Source organism: Leucoraja erinacea, chromosome 24 (assembly GCF_028641065.1).
Source record: "Leucoraja erinacea ecotype New England chromosome 24, Leri_hhj_1, whole genome shotgun sequence".
Taxonomy (NCBI): Eukaryota; Metazoa; Chordata; class Chondrichthyes; order Rajiformes; family Rajidae; genus Leucoraja; species Leucoraja erinaceus.
Genome location: NC_073400.1, coordinates 23,640,790 through 23,665,540, shown reverse-complemented (window position 1 = coordinate 23,665,540; position 24,751 = coordinate 23,640,790). Strand labels below are relative to the sequence as shown.

At 42.9% G+C, this 24,751-nt stretch overlaps 1 protein-coding gene across 3 annotated transcripts in view; it reads right to left on the bottom strand.

Moving 5' to 3' along the window:
- The window catches only part of klhl12 (kelch-like family member 12), a 34,309-nt gene that overhangs the window by 881 nt on the left and 8,677 nt on the right, over positions 1-24,751 (bottom strand). For 2 of the 3 annotated variants that reach the window (XM_055654794.1, XM_055654792.1), the window contains exons 3-12: positions 22,861-23,095; positions 19,049-19,202; positions 17,014-17,231; positions 13,265-13,414; positions 11,431-11,545; positions 8,784-8,890; positions 7,287-7,482; positions 5,920-6,078; positions 3,313-3,411; positions 2,146-2,332 (exon numbers count right to left, since the gene is read on the bottom strand). In XM_055654794.1, coding sequence (XP_055510769.1) covers positions 2,146-2,332; positions 3,313-3,411; positions 5,920-6,078; positions 7,287-7,482; positions 8,784-8,890; positions 11,431-11,545; positions 13,265-13,414; positions 17,014-17,231; positions 19,049-19,202; positions 22,861-23,043 — 1,568 coding nt within the window. In that variant the 5' untranslated portion in view covers positions 23,044-23,095. Of the gene's footprint in view, positions 1-2,145; positions 2,333-3,312; positions 3,412-5,919; positions 6,079-7,286; positions 7,483-8,783; positions 8,891-11,430; positions 11,546-13,264; positions 13,415-17,013; positions 17,232-19,048; positions 19,203-22,860; positions 23,112-24,751 lie in introns of all 3 variants that reach the window. The other variant, XM_055654795.1, reaches the window with a different exon arrangement.

Below are 24,751 nucleotides of genomic sequence, written 5' to 3'. Positions count from 1 at the left end.
TCCGCACTGTGATGGAAGGCAAAGTCTTGTCTCTCCCCTGCTCTCCATTCTTCTCCCGATGTCAAAGTCAAAGCCCCCGGCAGGCGCTAGCAAGTCCCACGGCCATCTAAAGCCGCGCCGGGCGATGTAAGGCCCCGCTCCGGGTCACTTTCAACCCCGCAATTCGAGCGGGAGAAGTCGCTGTTGCTAGTGCCCCGCAAAGCAGTGACTGCAGTCTCCCACCGGGGACATAGAAACATAGAAATGAGGTGCAGGAGTAGGCCATTCGGCCCTTCGAGCCTGCACCGCCATTCAATATGATCATGGCTGATCATCCAACTCAGTATCCCGTACCTGCCTTCTCTCCATACCCCCTGATCCCCTTAGCCACAAGGGCCACATCTAACTCCCTCTTAAATATAGCCAATGAACTGGCCTCAACTACCCTCTGTGGCAGAGAGTTCCAGAGATTCACCACTCTCTGTGTGAAAAAAGTTCTTCTCATCTCGGTTTTAAAGGATTTCCCCTTTATCCTTAAGCTGTGACCCCTTGTCCTGGACTTCCCTAACATCGGGAACAATCTTCCTGCATCTAGCCTGTCCAACCCCTTAAGAATTTTGTAAGTTTCTATAAGATCCCCTCTCAATCTCCTAAATTCTAGAGAGTATAAACCAAGTCTATCCAGTCTTTCTTCATAAGACAGTCCTGACATCCCAGGAATCAGTCTGTCACCATCCACCGGAGTCGGGTCGCAGCAGCGCGCCACCACAGCTCTCCACGCTCCGAACCGGCCAGCTCCACGATGGTAGGTCCGCAGCTCCGCCGGCTCCGTGACTTGAGCCCCCGGGTCATTCCGGTTGGAGGCCGCTCCATGGTGCTAGGCCCCAACGACAACAGAGACCCGACAGGGAAAAGGTCGGGTCCCCGTGCAGGGAAGAGATTTAAAAGTCCCCCCCCCCCCCCCCCCCCCCCCACACATACACATTTAAAAACCCACTACAAACTACCCTCAATGGGACAAAAAAAAATTAAAAAAAGACAGACAGAGTGCAGAGGCCGCTGCAACGCGGTTGCGCCCCCACCCAGAGTATTAATAATTAAACATTTAATCATTAGAGGGATACAGCTTATAAATTGGTCCTTCAGCCCACTATGTTTATGTCCAACCTTTAGCCCATCTACAACTATCTAATTTACCCACATTAGATTTGTGTCCTTTTATATCTTGCCTATTTAATAATCTGTCTAAATGTCTTTTAAACATAGTGATTGTAGCGGAGTCCACCAACTCCTTTGGCAGCTAGTTGCATGTAGCAACCAATCCTGTATTTAAAAAAAAAAATTTCCTCTTAAATCATCTTTAAAACACCTAAAAGCAGCCACCTTGTTTTGATAGCCCCCCTTGGGAAAAGCATTTTTGTGAAAAGCCAAGAACTGCTGCTGGGTGTAAATGTCAGGCTGCGATTCTGCCAGCTTGGCCTGCTGCAGCATTGAAACAACTTTGCAGGGGATGGGGAGAGCAGAACTGCAGGGGAGCCGAGGATTTGTGGGTGAGAGCTCCACTCATCAACAGCAGATGGCAAAACCACATTTCCTGAAGAAAGAGGTAATCTCAGATGTCCTGGAATGGAAAGCTTCATTTTGGGAGCAGATGCGGTAGAGACGGAGAAGTTAGGAACTTTAACTGTCAAAGTTAGAGGGTTTGTTGTAGATGTCAACCCTGGAGCGGACAGTAGCAGCACCAACTGCTGCACCACCCTGCTGCCATTACATTGAAACGCAGATGCTCATTCCAAGCAATTAAGTGCAAATCAATTTATTTCTTTAATTACTGACGCAGGACATTGGCCATGAGCCGGGAGGTCATACAGCAAGGAAGCAGGCACTTCAGCTCAACTTGCCTACACCGCTCAACATGTCCCATCTACACAAGTACTACTTCCTCTGGCATCTCATTCCATACACCCACCGCCCTTTGCGTGATAAAAATACCCCTCTGGATCTTTCCCTCCTCACCTTAACCCTACTTCCTATGGTTCTCAAGTCCTCTAGTGGGCTAGAGACTGTGTGTGTCTACCAGATCTATTCCACTCATGATTTGGTACAAAGTTTAAAAAAAAGCAGACAATGTAAAAACTTGCACATATTGCTTGGACTCTGACATACCCTGCAATGGCATATAACCTCCCACGGAGTACTGCTGCTCCTACATAGCACCGAGGTGTTGTCATGTTTGTTATTATCACCCACGAGTCTGTGCGAATGTTATACGCTTCCACTGATGCAAGATGGGCTGTTCCGTCAAAGCCACCAACCACGTAGATACGGTCGTTCAGCAGAGCCACTCCTGCTCCTAAGCACGAGCGAAAAGAAGAGGCAGGACAAATTCAAACATAGCCCATTATGGTTCTGTTTAACAATAAAAATCTTTGCGCGTGATTCTAAGAATGCAGGTCAGGATTCCAAAACTAAGGAGAGCTAGACATGAACGTTGGCTTGGAGGACATGTCCACAGATGAAAAGAAACATATTTTATCTCTTGGAGAGAAGTGCAGCAAAGTTTATCAGTGGTCCTCCCTACGGGTTATTCAGCAAACACTTGCTCCTTGATCTGCATTCCGAAATATTGCTGGATCATTCAGTATTGGATCATACATTCCCTTTTAATCCACTCTATCTGACAGATTACCTAGTTTCTTTACTCAGGGAAAGACCAGGTTTCATATATTGCTGATTCAGTCGCTTGTGTCCTCTTGGGCACTAATGAAGATCCTCTATACTCACTGCCCCACAGCACAACAAATGCTTAATGGATTGTACAAAATGCAAACCGTTGGAGGAACTGAGCAGATCAAGTAACGTCTGTGGAGGGAAATGGACTGATGATCTTTCAAATCAGAAACCTTCTATCAGACTGATGGGACAGTGGGGAGATAACGGCGATCTCCTCGATTACAACAGTCTGAAGGTTCCAGACCCAAAATGCCATTTGTACATTTCCCTCCACAGTTGCTGCCTGACCCATCCAGTTCCTCCAGCAGTTTGTTGTTTTGCTCCAGCATCCAGCATCTGCAGTCTTTCGCCTTCCCACTTTAATACATTGTTGCAGGGGTGGCCACATTCTAAGCCCATATTATTGCAATCGCTAAATATTTAACAACACACTGAGAATCATAACAAGATGTAAAATCTGTGTCTCCGAGAGAGAGAGAGAGAGAGAGAGAGAGAGAACATATTTTTTACCCAACACAACACTAAGTCTGTGGAGGGTAATGTACACATGACATTTCAGGTCAGACTTCAACTAAATCAATGACTCGCATTCAGACTAACCTGAGCGTTTGGTTGCCATCGGTGTGACATGTGTCCAGTGTCCAGTGTGCGGGTCATACCTCTCCACGGAGTTCAAGATGTTAATCCCATCATAGCCTCCTGGAACAACACCAAGACATTGCAGCAACTAACCTCAGCCTTGATATATTGACCACAACACCAAGAAAGTCCATGATCATTCAGAAGAAATGCAGTTGACAGGATGGAAGAAAAGCAGCCGTAATTTTAGCATTTACGGAAAATTTTAACCCAATGATTTTACAGGTGTGCACTTCCAATTATGAGGTAAAAAACAGCAGAACAATGTATCAGGTAGTTACATGAATGAAATTCCTATGTGACAAATCTTTTCAGGGCTTCCTGTGAAGTTTCAGTTCAAGTTGACTACTCCAGGAATAGAAAACCACATCCATTGGTGGAGGCTATAAATTGGGATAATATAAGTAATGACTGGACGTAACAATGACGGGATATCAGAATCTCCCGGAGGATGACCTAAGATGGCCTGAACACCCATATACTGTATCAAGAAACACACAAGTGGAACTCCCACTAATGGCTCAGCATTGTCAGTAGGTGAGCTGGCAAGAGCTGAATTGGTTTAACAACCATTACTTACCAAGCCTCCAAAACTTGCCTCTCTCTTTCACTTTCCTTTTACCCTATAATCAGAGTGGCGGCGCGGCTCTGGCTGCAGCGGCTCACCGGCAGTCCCGTTTGTTTGTGTTTTTTGTGTTGTTTATTTTGTTTTGGTTAGTCTAGTTTTTGGTTTTTAGTTTGTGTTTTGGGGGGGGTGGGTTGAAACGGGGTTTGCAGTCTCTCCCTGCGGGGGAATGCGACCTTTTTGTCGTATTCCCCTTCTCTGCCACCGTCTGCGCTGAGGCCTAATGGAGCTGACGACCTCGAGGCTCCGGAGGCAGAGCCCGTCAGGACTCGCCCTGAGCTCGCTCCCGTGAGGGTGGTCCGGCTCAGGGCTGGAACAGTGCTCCCGTGAGAGACGCTCCCGTGAGGGCGGCCAGCCCGAGGGTGGAACGAGGCTCCCGTCGGAGCGGCCGAGCTCGGGGAGGTGCAGCGCTCGCAGCCCGAGGGAGAAGCGACGCCCAAGTCAGGGCGGCCCGGTCCGGGGGAGGTTCGGCGCCCATGTCGGGGAGGCCCAGTCCGAGGCTGAAGACGGCGCAGTACTCACGTGAGGGTGGCTGGGACGGTGTTCTGGCGGTGGTGGCCTGAGTCCGGGGTTCGGCCGCGGGCCAGCGGCTGCATCTGCAGGACTGGTGGGCGGCAGCTTCAACCACCCCGGGCCGCGGTGTTTGAGCCGCGGGACTGATGTATAACATCGCCCGGGGGGTATCGCCTCAGCGCAGAGGGAGAAGAGGAGGGAAGAGACTGCAGACCTAAGACTTTTGCCTCCATCACAGTGAGGAGATGCTGGGTGGACTCACTGTGGTGGATGTTAATATGTGTCTATTGTTGTTTTTATTGTATTATATGTATGACTGCTGCAATTTCATTCAGACTTCGGTCTGAATGACAATAAAGGCTATCTAATCTAATCTAATCTATATCCATCTTTCCAATTTCACATTTGCTGTGCTTTCATCATTCCTTCAAGTCTGTCCTGCTGAATAACCACAGGCTGCAACTTTGCTGCCAGTTTCCACCCTTCCCCCATTTCCAATGGCCATGGACCATCTCCATCTCTCCCTATCTTCATATCTGAAATATAGACGTGCAATATTTGACTATTACATTTACCTTAACAACACTTCCGGGCACCGCAAGTCCTTTTGGTCTAGTCCAAAATGGTCACTAGTCCATTTTTCCTAATTTCTCTGTCTGCCTCACCTGATCATATCTGCAATGCTGTTCTCCTTTTGCAATTGAATATCTTGCTCCACTACTGTTTAGTTTAGAGATACAACGTGGAGACAGGCCCTTCAGCCCACCGAGTCTGTGCCGACCAGCGATCCCTGTACACTAGCACTATCCTGCAGACTAGGGTCAATTTACAATTTTTACCAAAGCCAAATTAACCGACAAACTTCTACATCTTTGAAGTGTCGGAGAAAACCCATGCGATCACGGGGAGAATGTACGAACTCCATACAGACAATACCTGTAATCAGGATCGAATTGGTCTCTGATGCTTTAGGCAGCAACTCTACTGCTGTACCACCCTACCGTCCTTAACCAGACTATCAACCATGCCCTTTTCTAAACTTCTGCTCCCACTCCCTTCCCTCTCTTCTAGAACTGTGAATGGCTCCACTTGTCCACCAGTCTTCAAATTCAATGGATCATCCATCCACATCTTCAGCACCTTTAGCACAATGACACCACCAGGCACATCTACCCTGCCCGAGTTGGACTCGGAAGAAGCAGGGGAACATTAGTTAACCTTAGTAATCAGGTCCATCTAAAACTAATGAGTGAAATGGTTCCCATAATCTACAACCCCTGCACAGCACACTAGGGTGAGGACATCAATAAGGAATTGCTTGGTAATGTTCAGTTTATAGAAGGGCACATGGTTGATTAGCACTTTATAATGATTTATCTTTAATATCACAATCTGATTATTCCACACCCAACAAAAACATAGGTACCTACCAAGACAGTAGATGACTCCATTGGCCACAACAAGACCAGCCCCTTCTCTTGCCGTCTGCATGTCCCCCTGCATGCTCCACAGATCAATGTTTGGGTCGTACCTCTCCATACTCGTATGTCGCCTGCTCCCATCAAAGCCACCTGCCACGTAGATCATATCTGAAAACGGAAGCACAACAGATAGACATCAGTCAGCAATGTAGGATGGAAATCTGATATGTGTGCCCGTGGTTGGGTCAAACCAGCTACTGACTCGACTGGATCCAAGAGACCAAGCGGGAGGACCAGGACAACACTGCGGCAGCGTGGAGCAGTGGTGGAGGATGCCTGCAACTTTGCTTGGCCAGGTCAACCCTGCAACACCGCAAGGACAATCGGCCTTTTTCTGGAATTGTGCTTGTGTACAGCAATAATTTACTGAGCTGTATGCAAAAAACATTTTCATCTTCGCTACATGAGACAATAAAGAACCACTGAACCAATGCTTTGAGGAGTTTGCTGAACACTTTATACATTATTGCAGCTCACCCACTGGATTTAAAGAGGTTGATTGGACAAAAGTGCTACCACATGAGAAGATTCAAGAAAACATGATCAAAAAACAAAAATAAACAATTTGTACATGATGAAGGTGTGTTCCTCAGTGGGGAACCGAAACTGGGTTTTGCCAGGAGAGAACGTATCAAAAATATCCACCTGTTCACCATCTTGTTTACAGAAAAACAGCGCACACTCACGGTAATAATTTTGGTCCATAAGAACAAGGAAAGAATCCGATGGCAAAATCTGATTATTTTCTTTATCAAACTGTGCATTAATAAGCTGTTACGGTAGATGCACAAAGTCTCTTGCCCAGAGTAGGTGAATCGAGGACCAGAGGACATAGGTTTAAAGTGAAGGGGAAAAGATTTAATAGGAATCCAAGGGGTAACATTTTCACACAAAGGGTGGTGGTGTATGGATCAAGCTGCCAGAGGAGGTAGTTGAGGCTGGGACTATCCCAACATTTAAGAAACAATTAAGAGAAGAACATGGATAGGACAGGTCTGCAGGGATAATGTGTGTGTGTGTGTGTGTGTGTGTGTGTGTGTGTGTGTGTGTGTGTGTGTGTGTGTGTGTGTGTGTGTGTGTGTGTGTGTGTGTGTGTGTGCGCGCCGCGCGCTCTGAGTGCATGTGCTTGTGATGCCGCTGCAAAGCAATTTTGTCTTGTACCGCGGTACCTTACTTATGCATATGACTATAAATGTCACTTGACTATCTCCAAACGTTTTCTCATGACCTATACATGTTCTGCGGGTCTCTTTAACCGAGTGCTGATGGTTGTGTCGACAGCTTATCACACTTTCCAATGCAACACCAGGCCTCACCTCCATGAGTTGTTGCTCCTGCTAGACCTCGGCGCACGTTCATAGGAGCAACTGAGTACCAGACACCGTCTTCATCAGATGTGTAGTCCAGACATTCAACCGAGCTCAGGCGAGATCGACCATCGTATCCGCCGATCACATATATTCGATCGCTGAGCGACACCGTGGCCACATACCTGCGTTTCCGCGTGATGCTCTGTGGGAAAGCGACCAAATGAAGAGAAGCTCGAGGTGGCACAGTGGTAGACTTACTGCCTTACAGCGCCAGAGCCCTGGGTTCAATCCTGACTACGGGTGCTGTCTGTACAGAGTTTATACATACTCCCCATGACCAGCGTGGGTTTACTCTGGGTGCTCCGATTTCCTCCCACATTCCAAAGACGCTACATCTTGAAAATATTAGACTTGTCTTAGCAGAAAAACCAGAGCATTTTTCGAAGACATGGACACCGTTCATTGATTTATTACAAGGATAGTATGGTGCAACACTATTTTGGAGTTAAATCTAATTACGGGTTGGGTGATGGGTGGGGAGGGATGCAAGGCAGGTATATCACCACCTTTTGTTTTTCCTATCTATTTTTGTCTTTTTATTTCTCTACATCTTCCTTATTTCTTTTACTTACTCACTCTTTGGCTTCACCACTTTGGTAGTCTAGTGGTTCTATCCTTTCACGTTCCACTTTTTCTCTCTTTTCTCTTAACTATAGCTAAATATCAAAATTGAAGCTGTATAATACAATCTGTATTATGTCATATGCCGCTGGTTATATTTTTGTACACTTGCTTCTAATAAAAAATAAAAAATAAAAAATAAATTCCAAAGACGGACAGGTTTGCAGGTTAATTAGCTTTGATAAAAAAAACTGTACATTGTCCCCAGTGTGTAGTGTGAGTTAGTGTAACTAAGCCACATTAAGCCCATCTAAAAAAAGCACTTTGAAATATGTAGGAAGAAACCTCATACGCTGGTTTACACCGAAGATGGACACAAAATGCTAGAGTAACTCAGCGGGACAGGCAGCATCTCCATTGTCCATGCGTAATTGCTCATGACCTGAGGAGGCAGTTAAGAATCAACCACATTGGTAGGTGTAAAGGCACAAAGACTTGAAAGGGTGAGGATGGTATTGTCTTTCCTGAACGACTGAAGGGGTTTAAAAACAACCGAGTATTTTCTCAGCAATTATTCTTTTTGTTTAATTACTTGAATTAAAATTTCCTGGAGATCGTAAAAGGATTCTTGCTCATATCCTTTGATCAACAGCCACTTTTCTGGTACCAGTCCAATAAATTAACCACTATGCAACTGTTCATGCATTCAATTAAGGGTCTAATATACATTTATTAATAATTCATGCCAGTGCTGGAATAGTCAGGGACAGGTGTCTTTCTTTAAAAGTCCACTCATTCATTTCTTAGGGATGCGAATCCACATCGTATGATTCACAGCAGATGCTGCGATGAAGCAAGATACAGTTTGAAATGACTACTCACAGACAGAAAACTCCACTCTTGAGACTTGGGATTGTATTTCTCCACTACGTCAATGGGAGTCTGCTGGCTTCCAAACCCTCCGATCACTAATAGTACTTCATTGGCTCCTGCAGAAATATGTGCAAAGTCAGAATATAAAAATTCAATCTATCACTCACTATGAAAAGAACCCGAGGATATCCCAAATTGATGCAATGTTCAGTAGACTGGTAGTTAGTTGCAGAAAATGTGCAGCTTCTGCGGGAGAGATCAAGCGACTAAAACCAGAAATCTCAGCAAGAGGAAATGACTGACTTGTGTTTTTTTTTTAAAAAGAGTGTAAGATGTGCACTACATTTGCTCTGCAAGGCAATAGCGACACCTTTGGGAAGTGCATGTTATGAAAATGTTAAGAGACAAGGGGAAGAGATGCTGGTAGTTGGCCAAAAATGAATAATGCAATTCATGCACAGATTAAAGCTTGTGTATTTTTAAAGCAGACTTCAAACAACTGGAAAAGAGCAGAAACAATTTAACCAGGAGCAAACTGCATCAACAATAATTTCTGGGAAACGCAGGATTCATACAATTCAACCAATTCTTCACCTGACTTCCATGTTAGCAAATCTGAGGTTTCCCCAGTGTTAGATGCACACTTGACGACCAATCACACATGTTTCTGGCCATGTCAACATAATTTGGAGATCAAAGCACCAGAATATGATTATCATGGAACAGCGAGAGCTGCTGCCTGGGTTCTAACAACCTGGGTTTCGATTACGAATTTAGGTGTCATCTGTACTGAGTTTGTATGTTCTTCCTGTAACTGAGTATGTTTTCTCCCAGAGGGTGAAATTGGTTAGAGAATAGGCAACATCGAAATATGAGGAATGGAACTGATTCGATTTCTCGCAAAGTCCACTCAGTGTGCACCATGACTACTACCATTTAACTAACTGTTGAGATACTCTTCAATAGCTGTCTCAGCTGGAAGCACTGAGTTACTATAGTCCTCTCAGGAACACCAGGGACTTATGCAGTCTACAGTGGCACCATATTGTACCAGATTGTACCCTCTAATCAGCAAAATCTTCAGACACAGGTATATCAAGCCCATCATAAACAGGTATGTGAATCTGTGGAATTAATTGCCGCAGATGGTTGTGGACAAAGATCCTACAGCGGAGCAAGATAGACCACTACTTCTAAATGCAATGGGCTGACCTGTAGTATGCGGAACGTGGGCCTTTTTTTCCCATCCATTTCAGTAACCCGACCCAACCCGACTCGCAGTGTAATCAATGTTGCGGGGGAACAGTTTGTGTTAATAAATTATAGATAACTTATAATTCTGAAAATGAGAAGATTTTTTTATCATATAACTTTTATTTTTACGTGGATGTTTCCGTAACCGGCTTCCGTCTCTGCACTAGTATCTTTGGTGCGGAGACGGAATCCGGTTACGGAAATGGGGCCGAAAATTACCCATGAATCTGCCCCTGACCGTACTACGTCTTTTTCGTCGAGTGATCTATCTTGCTTGCTACAGGATCTTTGGTTGTGGAGGCCAAGTCAATAGATATTTTTAAGGCAGAGATTGACAGATTCCCGATTAGTAAGGGTGTCATGGGTTAAGGGGAGTTTGCAGGAGATTGGGGTTGAGAGGGAAAGATAGACCAGCCATGATTGAATGACGGAGAAGGCTTGATGGGTCAAATGGCCTAATTCTGTTCCTATAACATGAACTTATGAACGTAGTGCGGAATCAGGCCCTTCGACCCACCGAGTCTGTGCTCACCCCATGCACCAGCACTATCCTACACACTAAGGACAATTTACAATATTTATTGAAGAAAGTGAACCTACAAATCTGTACATCTTCGAAATGTGGAAGGAAACCGGAGCCCCCAGGGAAAACCCACATGGTCACAGGGGGAACGCACAAGCTCCATACAGACAGAACCCATAGTCAGGATCAAATCCGGGTCTCTGGTGTTATAAGGCAGCAACTCTACCGCTGTGCCACCGTGTCACCCAGACTTGAGTTAGAGGGACAATTGTCTAGATTGGCAATAAGGGATTCTCCTAGAGAAACATTTCCCAAACAACATGCATAATCATACACCCCAGGCAAACAAGTGACTCCCTCCACACCCATTTATTAAGAACAGCAGTGTACGCCAACATACTGTCAAATAAATCCATATGGCACGCAATACTCCCTTACACCCTGCTTTGCAGGTTCACCTAACCTACTTATAATAAATCAATGAATTAATCCCAAGGCCAATTAATTAAATGGCTTGCTGCAACTTGTCTGTACTTAAAGTTATCTGATGTTTTTGTGTTTTGACCTGCAATCCAGCATTTGGTGGTACATACTTGCATGTAGAAACAAAGAACTGCAGATGTTGGTTAATACACAAGAGGACACAAATTGCTGGAGTAATTCAGCAGGACAGGCAGCATCTCTGAGGAAGGATCTCCACCCGAAACGTCGCCTATCCATATTCTCTCAGCAGATGCATTGAGGTGCAACAGATCAAGCAAACTGTTAATGCAATACAAATTAATGATCCTTACTTTGGGGAAATCACCTATAAAGATTCGGTGGACTCCGATGTGAACCATAAATACTGCAAGTGCTCGTCCTTTTACGAACACTCACCCAATCTCGGTCTGGTTCGGGGGCTTTGCATTTGCGTTCGAATTTCTGGTCTCAGGTGAAATTTCTTGGCTTCGTCCACCAGATCTCGACATTGTAGGCTGCATCGAACCAAGGGCTGGGGAAAGAGGGAAAATTATCCATCCAATTGGTTGAGTGAACTATATCAATTACATAGGCTTCCACTTAACCATGATGCAACACAAAGATATGCAGTGTTCACATTAACATAAAAGTCCTGACCCATTGATATTAAAGTTGGATAAACGATAGATCAGTAATTTCTAGGTACAATATAATGCCCCTGTCCCACTTAGGAAACCTGAACGGAAACCTCTGGAGACTTTGCGCCTCACCCAAGGTTTCCGTGCGGTTCCCGGAGGTTTTTGTCAGTCTCCCTACCTGCTTCCACTACCTGCAACCTCCGGCAACCACCTGCAACCCCCGGGAACCGCACGGAAACCTTGGGCGAGGCGCAAAGTCTTCAGAGGTTTCCGTTCAGGTTTCCTAAGTGGGACAGGGGCTTTAAGATTCACCAACTGGGAATAAAAAACACAGAATGAGTCATTTAGCTGAACCCTAACTCCATCTAGCTGGGAAAACAATTTGTAGCAGTAAAATTCAAGTGAATTTGAGGGCAGGGTGGAAGTTGCTGGTAAAGTCTGAAAAAAGGATCCCAACCTGAAAAGTTGTCTATCTATGACCCAGCGATGCAGCCTGGCCCGCTGAGTTACTTCAGCACTTTGTGTCTTTTTTGGGAAAGCAACGCATTCAATTGAACAAGAGAAGCACATAATTCACTCAAAAAGATAGTGTTCACACTTGTCTTTATTTCATTTTGAAGAGGCATAATCATTGACAAGATTATCTCTGAACAGGCAACTTGTATAAAGATAGTTTAGTAAATAATGTGACATCCATCGATAAGGTGAGGACACTGAAACAAGCCATGAGGTCTAAGCCACCGTGAACTTTGTGCCATTAATGATAATGAGAGCTATGCACGACATAGATAAATGGCTATCGAAAAGCTAAACAAAAACGCAGATGTTTAAAATCTAAAATAGAAACAGGAAATGCTGGAAATACTCAGCAGATTAGGACGCATCTGTTGAAAGTGAAGCAGAGTTAACATTTCCGGTTGAAATCCTTTGTCAGAACTGGGAAGAAAATAACCTACAAACCTGTACCAGAGCACCTGGGGAAACCCATGTGTTCAAGGGGAGAACGTCCAAACTCCATAAAGACAGCAACCGTAGTCAGGATTGAACCTGGGCCTCTGGAGCTGCAAGGCAGCAACTCTTCCACTGTGCCGCCTCTGGCTAATTTATTTTCACCAATGAATACATGTTACTTAAGAAATAACTTTGCTCCCTATAAATATGTCCAGGCTGATTTAGTTGCAATAATTATTCCAGCTTCAAGAGGGGCAAAGCCATTCAATTCCTATACAGACAACCTTTGTGTGTTATCTCTTGTAAAATGTCTCTAAAGTTAGGCAGGCAGATGGATCCACAGTCTTGCAATTATTAGAGAACAGCTGTCAGCTGTTATGATTACCATAATTAGCATAGGCAACAGTGACAAGATAAATATATATCACAAAAGATACCAGCAACTAATCACTCACTAACGCACTAAGCACTAATAAATTAAATGAAGCCGAGCATAAATAAATTTACAGGACAACAGGCACAGTAGCATATCAATAAACCAAGACAAAAGAACTGTTATTAACAATTAGAAATTAATTTAATAATCATGGTAATGCACACTCATTGCCCCATGGACCATTTAAATTACAAGTGGAGGCAATCTATGTGGAAGGGGTACCCACCTCGGCATCAATAATATCTGTGATATATCTTGGTGTGAGCAGTGGCATCCGCACATATTGCAGCAGATCTGGTAGGAATTCATCTCGTTCTTTCTCAGAGTATTTTACCCAGTTTAATACTGCTTCAAACACAGGTTCTTCCGAATCCACCTAAAACAGCAGCAGTTTATCAGAAAGCAACCAGCCACCCACAATACTTGTTCTATGCCTTCACTTAAATAAGTACAAACATGTAATTTGGGCCATATGTCTCACGCAACTAGATGCAGTGGAGGAGTGTGGGGTGGCGCTGTTGATAGTGGTGAGAGGCAATGTTAGTTTTCTCTGAATGTCCAAAAATATATCACAAAAATATTCTGTTTGTAGTAGGAAAGTGCACCAATATGAAATTGAAATTAAATTTCCTTTTCCATGCAATGTACTAATTGTTGAGAGAATTCATTTAGTTTCACTGGCGGATCTTCAAATGTTTTGCCAAACTATTTAATGGAACTGTCTACATTCAACAAGAATCTTCTCCCAATTTATCTACTTTATCGCAAACTTTCAATACACCTTCCTATTCCATTTCCTACTTCCATTCTAACCTTTTTGACTAAGGAAATTATTCTTAATTACCAAACCAGATTAGCAACTAACCTGTATTTTTGTGGGATTTTGCTCTTTTTTGATCCTCATAAACTGCTGAATTTGTTATTTTATTAAGAGTTGGTGATGTTCTACTTACCCTCATAAAAACCATCTAACATCCACATGTATTGAAGCTGTGTACCACTTAGCTGGCAGTCTGAAACTTTTCTCGTGCTTTACTGCATTTATATTTAATATTTAATTCACCCCTGGACCTTGATTCTCTCATTTGATGAGACATTCTCACACCACTATCCGATGCATTCATAGTTTTCATGATCTTTTTCCCTCCAAACTGGTCATGTACTAATTTAATATAATTGGACTCATTTTGAATTCTATTCCAATACTTTATTTAATGAGAGAGAGTACAGAGGAGATTTACTAGAATGTTGCCTGGTTTTCAGCAACTAAGTTACAGAGAAAGGTTGAACAAGTTAGGGCTTTTTTCTTTGGAGCGCAGAAGGTTAAGGGGGGACTTGATAGAGGTTTTTAAAATGATGAGAGGGATAGACAGAGTTGACGTGGAAAAGCTTTTCCCACTGAGAGTAGGGAAGATTCAAACAAGGGGACATGACATGAGAATTAAGGGACTGAAGTTTAGGGGTAACATGAGGGGGAACTTCTTTACTCAGAGAGTGGTAGCTGTGTGGAATGAGCTTCCAGTGAAGGTGGTGGAGGCAGGTTCGTTTTTATCATTTAAAAATAAATTGGATAGTTATATGGATGGGAAGGGAATGGAGGGTTATGGTCTGAGCGCAGGTATATGGGACTAGGGGAGATTATGTGTTCGGCACGGACTAGAAGGGTCGAGATGGCCTGTTTCCGTGCTGTAATTGTTATATGGTTATATGGTTTATTATTATTATTATTTTACGAAGCTCCAATACAGGTTATAGTCATTTACTGCCTGCATTGCACTTCTATGCCACTGAATTCCTTATTTTCTGAGATATTGGTGGTGCTCTGTTTTTCTTAACCAAGTGCATCACCTCCGACCCATCCACATTTAAGTGGTTCGCCTCTTAACTGGTCAATCTGAGAGTTGTTTAATGTCTTGCTCTGTTATAGTGTGTTTTGTTTCAGGACACTCTTACCGATTAAACAGTCATCAGCAGGTTAGCCAGCCTCCGTGGAAAGGGAAACGTGAACACGGGTTCCCTTGCCACTGATGTAGTTTGACCTTCTGAGTCTTCTCAGCATTTCCTATCATCATTTACTTGCCCGCCAATCAAAAAAATGTACAGCACAGGGAGGAAGCCATTCAATATACGTCCACACTGCCCCAGTTTCTGGGCTAGTCTTGTGGTCACAGCCCTTCCACATTTATCTGGATATCCCTTAACTTTATTTTTTACAGACACAAAACTGGCCCTTTGGCCCACCAGTTTCGTGCCGACTAGTGATCCCCGCACACTAACACTATCCTACACACACTAGTGACAATTATTTAACAATTTTACCAAGCCAATTAACCTACAAATTTGTATGTCCTTGGAGTGTGCGAGAAAACCGGAGCTCCCGGAGAAAGCCCACGCAAATCACGGGGAGAACATAAAAACTCCTTACAGACAGCACCCGTAGTCAGGATCAAACTACGGTCAATAGTGCTGTAAGGCAACAGCTCTACCACAACAACACCATGTCGCCCTGTAATGAGAGTTCCTGTCTCCACCTTCTAACAGTGAGGACTGGTCTCCTACTTGTGTTTGGTTGAAAGTATTTTTTCCCCAACTCCCTTTGAATTAACTAGGTGCCTTTAAGTTGCAGATCTCTTTGCTGAGGGAAATATTTTTTTCCCGTTTACGTTGCTCAGTCGTTCATGTTTATAAAGCTCAATTAAATCACGCCTTAAACTCTGTCCAAAAAACCCCTCCATTTCCCCATTGTTTCCTGCTGTGCATAATTTTGAAGTCCTGAGACACCTTCAGTGTAGTAAGCAGCGTCGTGGTTAAACAAATAAATACCAGCCTCCTGCTGATAATGGGTGCATAATTGGAAGAAATTATGAAATGCAATGTGAATCATCACTGATTGTGCAGATCAAGCAAGAACATTCAGCATGGATTTGTTACAAGAAAGTCATGTTTGATTAATGACTGAACTTCGAGGTGGTAATAAGGAGAAGTTAGAACATTTTATGTGGCCTACAATACACTTGGATTACCTGGAAGGCTGATTAGGGAGGGCTGTTAAAGAGTGAGGAGGGCCTGTCGGAGAGCAAGAAGGGCCGTCAGAGAGTAAGGAGGGACGTCGAGAACAAAAGGGGGACCCGGAGGGGAGGGGCGCCCTGCGGCCACGTGCGGCGGCAGGCAGTAGATAGGAATGTTCATTGAACGTTTGTAACTTTGTTGATGCCAAAACATGGCAACGCCTGTGTACTGCCTTGGTGTGGTCTGCAACATGATTTTACTAGGTTGTATACAAAACAAAGCATTTGACTGTACCTAGGTACATGTGACAATAAAGTATCATTGAATCATCAATCTGAGAACCCAGCCCCTTAAGATCCCCAAAGGTGGCACTGCAAGCAAATAAGATGCTTAAAAATGCATGTGGGATACTTCATTTGTTGGTGAAGACACAGAATGCAAGTGCAAGGAGGTCACTTTACAAAGGACAGGTCACAGCTCTGCTCATTACACTATGAGGATACTGTCGGAGCTGGGGAATTTCCATTAAAATTTGCTAAACAAAGGTAGTTTTCTTTCTAAGATAGACACAAAATGCTGGAGTAACTCAGACAGCATCTCTGGAGAGAAGGAATGGGTAACGTTTCAGGTCGAGACCCTACATCAGACGTTTTCTTTCTTTTTGATTTAATTTAGCTTTATTAAATTATGAATGCCTTACACAAGTTGAACAGAGAAAATATTTTCCTTTGGAAAAGAACCAATAGTTTGTTAATTGATAAAAAAATTGAAGGATGGTTTAAAAAAAAAAAAAAATTTCACCCAAAGTGCAGTGAGAGTCTGGAACTCACTGTGTAATCAGGAAAGAAACTCTCATTATGTTGAAGGTTGAGCCCTGAAGAGTTGTGGAAAAAAAAAAAATTCCCCATCCACCATCCTGTGATAAATAGCTCCAGCTTGCTTTTGTTTTAAATGCCAATGCCTCACCTGAATCTCATCACACCTAATGAGTTTTTCCACTTCCTCCTTATTTAGCAGCATGAATTCCTCATGTTGGACCACTTCGGGAAAGTTCTTCTGACTGAAAACCTCTGCCGCTTGCATCAGATCCACACAGTTATGAGTTTCGGCAAACTCTTGGATTCCCAAGCAGTTGTATGGGTCTAACTGACTCTCCAAGAATTCACAGCAAGCCTGCTTCACACCTGGAGGAAAAGCATACACTCGCTCTGTAAAGAAATTGCTTTACTTATTGTGCTGGTAGTTTACATTAGAGTCAGTGCGTACAGCAGGTAAATTATTCTCTTTAGACAGGATGTTTCGGAGTCTGAAGCATCAGCCGTGCCACATGTTAGCATCCTCATCTCACAGTGAGGTAGGTAAAAGTGTGTTGAAGCTCATTGGCAGACCCACCAGCTCAGTACTGCAAGAATTTGCACTCTCTGAGGTGCTGTCATTCATATGAGATATTAAAGTGAGGTCCCTATCATCTTAATTGAATGTATAAGGTATCAGGCTCAAATGGTATCCTGTTTTTTGTTAATTCCCTAACAGGTTATTTCTTTCACTGTTGCCCGTGCATTTCCCGGAAATGCAAAAATAGCTACTCATCCGATGTATTCCTTTGAGAGAAATGGACGGTCTTCTGAACGATCCTTTCATGAGCTAGAGTAAAGTCCCGATTTTCCAATCTACCTTCATTGTGGACATTGGATGTTTTCTCTGGAGCTGTTATGGTACAGAGTGAAGAACTATATTCTGCACTCTACCTTTTTCTTCGCTTGATCTTCTGTACATGAGTATGGCTTGAATGTATTTGTGTTCTGATTTATTTGATTTGATTGGATCGCACGCAAACAATAGCGTTTCTCTGTATTTGTACAATAATAAAGCAAGACCTAAACCATACAACAATGGATTATCTGGCTTGAAATAAAGAGCTATTTTTATCCAGTAAACTGCCTTCAACCAGCAATTAACTAGAATTAAATGTCGACAAAACGAAGGAGATAGTTGTCGACTTCAGGAGGGCGCAGCCAAAGCATACACCCCTCAACATCAGTGGCACTGCAGTGGAGAGAATGGAGAGCATAAAGTTCCTCGGTGTGCAAATTACAGACAGCCTCACCTGGTCCAGGAACACCACTGGGACTGTCAAACGGGCCCATCAGCGACTGCACTTCCTGAGGAAACTAAAACAGGCCTCACTCCCCACCAACATCCTCAGGACTTTCTACAGGGGTACGGTGGAGCCTGTACTCGCGTACTGCATAAATACGTGGTACTCCAACTGCAACTGCTCGGACAGGAAGGCTCTGCAGAGGGTAGTGAGGGGAGCAGAGAGGATCATTGGCCTCTCCCTAATCCTCGGTACAAGAACTGTTCCAGAGCCGCTGTCCAAAAAAAGCTCAGAGAATTGCTAAGGACAAACTGCACCCCCTCCACATACACCTGGATCTCCTGCCATCAGGCAAGAGATATCGAAGCATCAAAGCCCGGACTACAAGACTGCTAAACAGCTTCCTACCACAGGCTGTGAGGCTGCTAAACAGTCACTCTGTACTCACAGTCACTTGATTCTGTGGCTGGCACGGACACTTTAATAACTGGCACTGGCCACTCAAAAATCAGCTGCCCCGGACATTTTTATGATTGGTTTATTGTATTTTAACATTGTGTTTTACCAGCTTTAACTATTTATTTATACTGGTCCATCAGAGACTGGATTGTTTTTAGTGTTATTATGTGTGAAACATTTTAAATTTCATGTGCGATGCTCCGCTATTCCCTGGGAAACGTCTTTTCATTTTGCACGGTACAACTGTTGCTTGCAAGATGACAATAAAGGTTGATTGATTGATTGATTGATTGATTGAACACAATGTTGGCAATCTCTAGTGTTACACGAGCTATAAGTGGAATGAGTGATACCTTGCAGCACAGAAGAACACCAATGGATGGGGTTTTGTACCATCCAGCCCTGAACGTCTCCAAGAGCATCAAGACTGAGATGAAAGCTCACCTTTCAGTTGGAGGAGGCAGGCTGCGGGTAGCAGCTCTTGAACATTCTCCACAGTGACGTGAACCGTTTCTGTATACACAAAGTCCAGTAGAATCTCCATGGTGGAGGCCGTCAGACCCTGGATATCAACGTCAGGTTTACTCTTCTCCGAGAGCTGCAAGGAGATGAACAGTAGCTTGATCAATTATCAACTGTCTATAATAATTTAACCAGTCCCTCCAGCAAACAGATACAAACCACCTTTGTAGTCACACCATTCTGCTGGGTCAGACTGCCCTACATTCATCCCATCCTGCAGGTTGAACACAGACCCCCACCCTTAAATATCAGTGTCCACAGACACTATTCTGATGTTATCTCTGTTTCTTAATACTATTTAACACTATTTTGCAACCCAAAATATTAGCACTGGTTTTTTCTGTCCACATTCTGTTGAATATGTTTTCATAACAGATTTAAAGCATCTGCCACAACTTGCATTTGCCTAGCAAATCTACACCTGCTGCCCATTCCTCATTGCCTGAGTGATGTGAGTTTTCTTCCTGGGTCACTACCAATGATTTGGGTATAACTGAGAGGCTTAATTAGTGAGGATTTAGCTACCCAACTGCTGTGGGGCTATTCAAACCCAATTGGGAAATAAGTATTTCCTTCCCAAACATTGCTAATTAATTAATATGGTGGTAGCCACAAATGAGGCTAGTTAGATCAGGACTTTTAGACAGACAAAGCCTTCTCTCTGGGAGCACGATTAATATTTTCCATCAAGTCTCACATAGTTGCCTACATCTTTCAGTTAGATGCTTACAAGCAGCTTACAGTAAAAGACTGTCTTACAATGGATTAGTACATACCTTGGTTCCCCCTGAGAAATAATAATGATACGGTGAGGAATAAGAGGAAGGATCTGATGTTTGGAGGAACAAATTCTAAGCAGAATTTGTAGAAACCTGGTGAGTTATTTTTGGAAGGATGTACAGGATTTGGAGAGGGTGCAGACGAGGTTTACGAGAATGGATCCTGAAATAGAGGCTATTAGCGAGACAGAGAGATTGGATACATTTGGGTTGTTTTCTCTAGAGTATCAGAGGTTGAGGGAAGACCTATTAGAAGTATATAAAATTATGAGAAGCATGGATAGGGTAGACAGTTGGGACCTTTTTTTCCAAACGTCAAAAGTATAGTCATATGATCAGAGGGGAAAAGTTTAAAGAGAGTGATGGGTGCCTGCAACCACACTGTGGGAACTAGTGGTGGAACAGATATAATAGTGGCATTTAAGAAGCTTTTACATAGGCTCGTGGATATGCAGGGAAAAGAGGGATATGGATCAGAAACAGGAGATTAATTTTATTTGTCAACATGCTCGATACAGACAACATGGGCCAAAGGGCCTGTTCCTGTGCTGTACTGTTCGACGTTCCATGTACATTTGATGAACAAAAGGTTCAATAGAATATCTGGCATGTCACCCAATATTCTATCGATCTTCTACTGACTGGCTCCATCATGGTCTGGTTTAGTTAATTGAACACTCAAGAACAAAGGAGGCTACAGAAAGCTGCGGATATTATGGGTATTGACCTCCCCACCATTGAAGAGATCTATAGGAAGCGCTGCCTCAAGAAGGCAGTAACATCATCAAAGACCCATGTCGACCTGGCCATGCTCTCATATTGCTGCTAACATCAGGAAGGTGATACAGGAGCCTGAGAACTGCTACCTCCAGGTTTAAGAACAGCTTTTTCCTGTCAACATCAAGCTTTTCAACCAACCTGCACAACCCTAACCACGACTCGACCTCAGCACCAAACTATTACAGACTTACTATAAACTATGGATGCACTACCTACTTTATCTTGTACTAATATTGTCTAGTTCACCTAATATAATTGATTGTATATTTATTTGTTGTTTTTGTTGCATATAATGTGCCTGTAAAGCTGCAGCAAGTAAGAATGTCGATACAACAAAATGCAAGATGCTAGTTTACAAAAAAAGACAGTAACTCAGAGTAACTCAGCAGGTAAGGGCAACATTTCCGAAGAAACATGGATAGCTGACATTTTGGGTTGGGACCCTTCATCCGACTAATTGGAGCATGGACGGGGAGGGGCAGAAAGCTGGAAGAGAGGAGGGGCAAGACAAAGCCTGGCAAGCTATAGGTTGATAGATTCGGGGAGTAAGAATGTCATTGTTTGGGTCCCAGTGTATATAATAATTAAACACAAGATAGACACAAAACAGGCCGTATCTATGGAGAGAAAGAATGGGTGATGTTTTGGGTCGAGATCCTTCTTCAGACTATTAAATTATTCAATTAAACGCTTTTGAAAGACAACTCTTGAAAAGAACAAGGTCAAGAAAATAAATGTGTAATTCTACAGCTGCCCTAACTCTTGTGTAGCTATACATTGCCACCTTGTTGAAGTATTTAGCAATATGGGAAGGGAAAAGGTTAAAAATCCTTCTACCGGTAAGTATTTTAAATAGATTGATAATAACACAACAAAATAAGGTACAGAATTTCACCGGGACCATTAATTAAAATGCTTTGAGATACAGATTCAAATTTAGAATGATTTTTAAAAGCATTTCTTTTCAACCAGGGGAACAATTCTAACAGCAAGCATGCATACTCAATACTATTTTGGTACTTCAATTATATTTTCTATCCTATAATCTGCTGCTTTTAAACGCAAGCATCATATAATCTTCACTTCTATTCACTATGGTTTTCAATAAAAATGACTGGTCTTGCAAGAACAAGATTGTTTGAACTAAAAGATCATGAAAAAGGTCAATTACACACTATTTTAACTACATGTCTAAATATAAATTTAGAAACATATTATTTCCTGCAGCGGAGGAATCCAATAAAAAGGGATCAGTGTGATGAAGGGGCTTGACCCAAAATGTTTGTCCATTCCCTCCACTGATGCAGCCTGACCCGATGAGTTCCTCCAGAACTTTGTATTTTGCTCAAGATTCCAACTTTTGCAGTTTCTTGTATCTCCAGTATAAAGGGATACATTAGGATCACTGAACCATTCAACCCTGAGTCTATTCATCAGTCAGTCAGATCACAACTGATCTGAAATGTTACTCCATTTATCAGCCTTGGTTTCATATCTTATCTTACCAAATCTATCAAATGTTTTTAGTAACCTTGGACAAACAGTTTTCATTAGGCATTAATTTCCACATCAAACAACGGCCATGCAGGTTTAACATCAAGAGAACTCAAGTCACGTATGCTGAAAATCATCAAGGAGAGTAGGAATATGGAAAATATCATTAGAAAGCACACAGAAACCGGCAACACATTGTTTAGAGAAACAGCATGGAAACAGGCCCTTCATCCATGCCAACCATAGATCACCCATTTATACGAATTCTATGTCATCCCACTTTTTTATCTGCTGTTTACACGCTTGGGGGAAATTAGAGGCTAATTAACCTAAAAACCTGCATGTCTTTGGGATGTGGGAGGAAACTGGAGCACCCGGAGGAATCCTACGTCATCACATGCAAACTCCACATACTTCACCCGAGGTCAGAATTCAACCCGGGTCTCTGGTGCTGTGCCACTGTATCACCCTGTGTATTTGGCAGCTGTTCAAGCAGAGACTAGTACATTTTTAGGGATAAATGTTTAAAGTCAAAGAAGATTTGGACACCTTAAGTTCGTAGTTTTGGTTTTAAATTGCATGATTGAATGGCGGAGTAGACTTCATGGGCCAAATGGCCCAATTCTACTCCTATAACATGAATTTACAGAGAAAAATCCAGCAGCAGCAGTGCCAACTTACCTCACTGGTGAACATGGCGCAGAAGTAATCACTGCACGCTGCCAGCACTATACGATGCGCAGGAAAGTCCTTGCTGTCAACTCGCAGTGTGACATCGCACAGGGTGTTACTCTTCCTCAAGGAGTTCATTGTGTTGAGAATGGACTTGGCATGCGAGTTGGTCATTATGTCCCGAGGAGCCATGTTGCACCTTTCCACTTGTTATTCCAGGAAATAGCAATTAAGTAGCCTACAGCTGGATTGGAGTCAAACTAAATATTATTAATATAACATTATGAAGCATAAATATTTAATATATCCTGTGCAAAGATTGTGGAATAAGATTTACACTACATTTTAACTGAATTTGGTGCCAGAAGGTATTACACAAGAACTGAGCATGCATCTCAGCAATCTGACCAATTCAGTCTCCTAGCGTTCCTCCGAAACAAAGTAAGACCATTTTTATATCTTTGTCCAATGCTTTATCAAACCGACTCAACCACAATCCCACACTAACTTATTTTCTAGCCACGATGATTAAGGTATCAGCCTTGACCAGAGCAAACTTATCTCAGAGTTAGATGACTGTAGATTCAAACTCCATAATTTAGAATGGTAGTAAAGGAATGTTGCACTATTGGAGGTGCCATTTTTTGTATTTTCTCACCTGATTAATATTAATTCCTCATCCCGTACATATTATATTGTCATGCACTTTATGCACCACCTAAATTCCCCTCAAAACCAGTGAGCACCTACTGCTCTATTTGACTGCAAAGCAATTTGGATACCCGAAACTGAAAAAAACAATGCTTTGTAAATGCAAGTTCATTTTTTATTATTTGCATTTCATGATGTCCCAAAATCTCTAATTGCCTCTGCTATAATTATACAGAGCAGTGGAACAAGTTTGAATTTTGTTAGGCATTAAATAAATCATTTAGTTATAAAATGACTTAACACATTGAAATGTCATACATGCAGTTATTTTTGAAGTCCAGAAGCTATTGATGGTTATATAGTCATAGAGTTATACAGTGTGGAAAGCCAACTTGCCCACGCCTACCATGCCCCATCAACACTAGTTCCACAGGCCTGCATTTGACCTATACCTCTTTAAACCTATCCTATCCGTGTGTATATCTAAATGGTGTTATAGTACCTCCCTCGACTATCTCGTCTGGCAGCTCATTCCATACACCATTCCTTTTGTATAAAAATGTTGCCCCTCAGGTTCCTATTAAATCTTTTCCCCCCCTCAACTTAAATCTATGTCCTCTGGTACATTATTCTCCTAGTCTGGGTAAATGACTGTGCATTTATCCCATCTATTCCTCTCATGATCTTATATACCTATATATGATCACCTTTTATCCTCCTGTGCTTCAAGGAATAAAGTCCTAGCCTGCTCAAACTCTCCCTATAGCTCAGGCCCTCGAGTCCTGGCAACATTCTCATAAATCTTTTCTGCACCCTTTCCAGCTTAACAAGATCTTTCCTACAACACAGGAAGAAAAATTGATCACAACATTCTAAATGTGATCTCACCAATGTCTTGTACAGCTGTAACATGACCTCCCAAGTTCTACCCTCAATACTCTAACTGATGAAAGCCGAAAGCCTTCGTGACCACCCTATTACACGTCACTTTCAAGGTTCTAATCAAACCGAAACGAAGGGTAAAACACTATGTTGGAGGAACACGGCAGATCAGGCAGCATCTGAGGGTGGAATGGTTAGATGGCATTTCGTGCTGGGACCTTTCTTCAGACTGAAAGGGTCTGTCATTAAGTTACCAAGCCAATGTAGAAATGGAAGAATTTGGAAATGTTATCAATAAAATGGCAAAGTTAATGATTATTTTCGACTTTGCTAAAAGCTTCTGAATATCATTTCCAAATGGCAATGA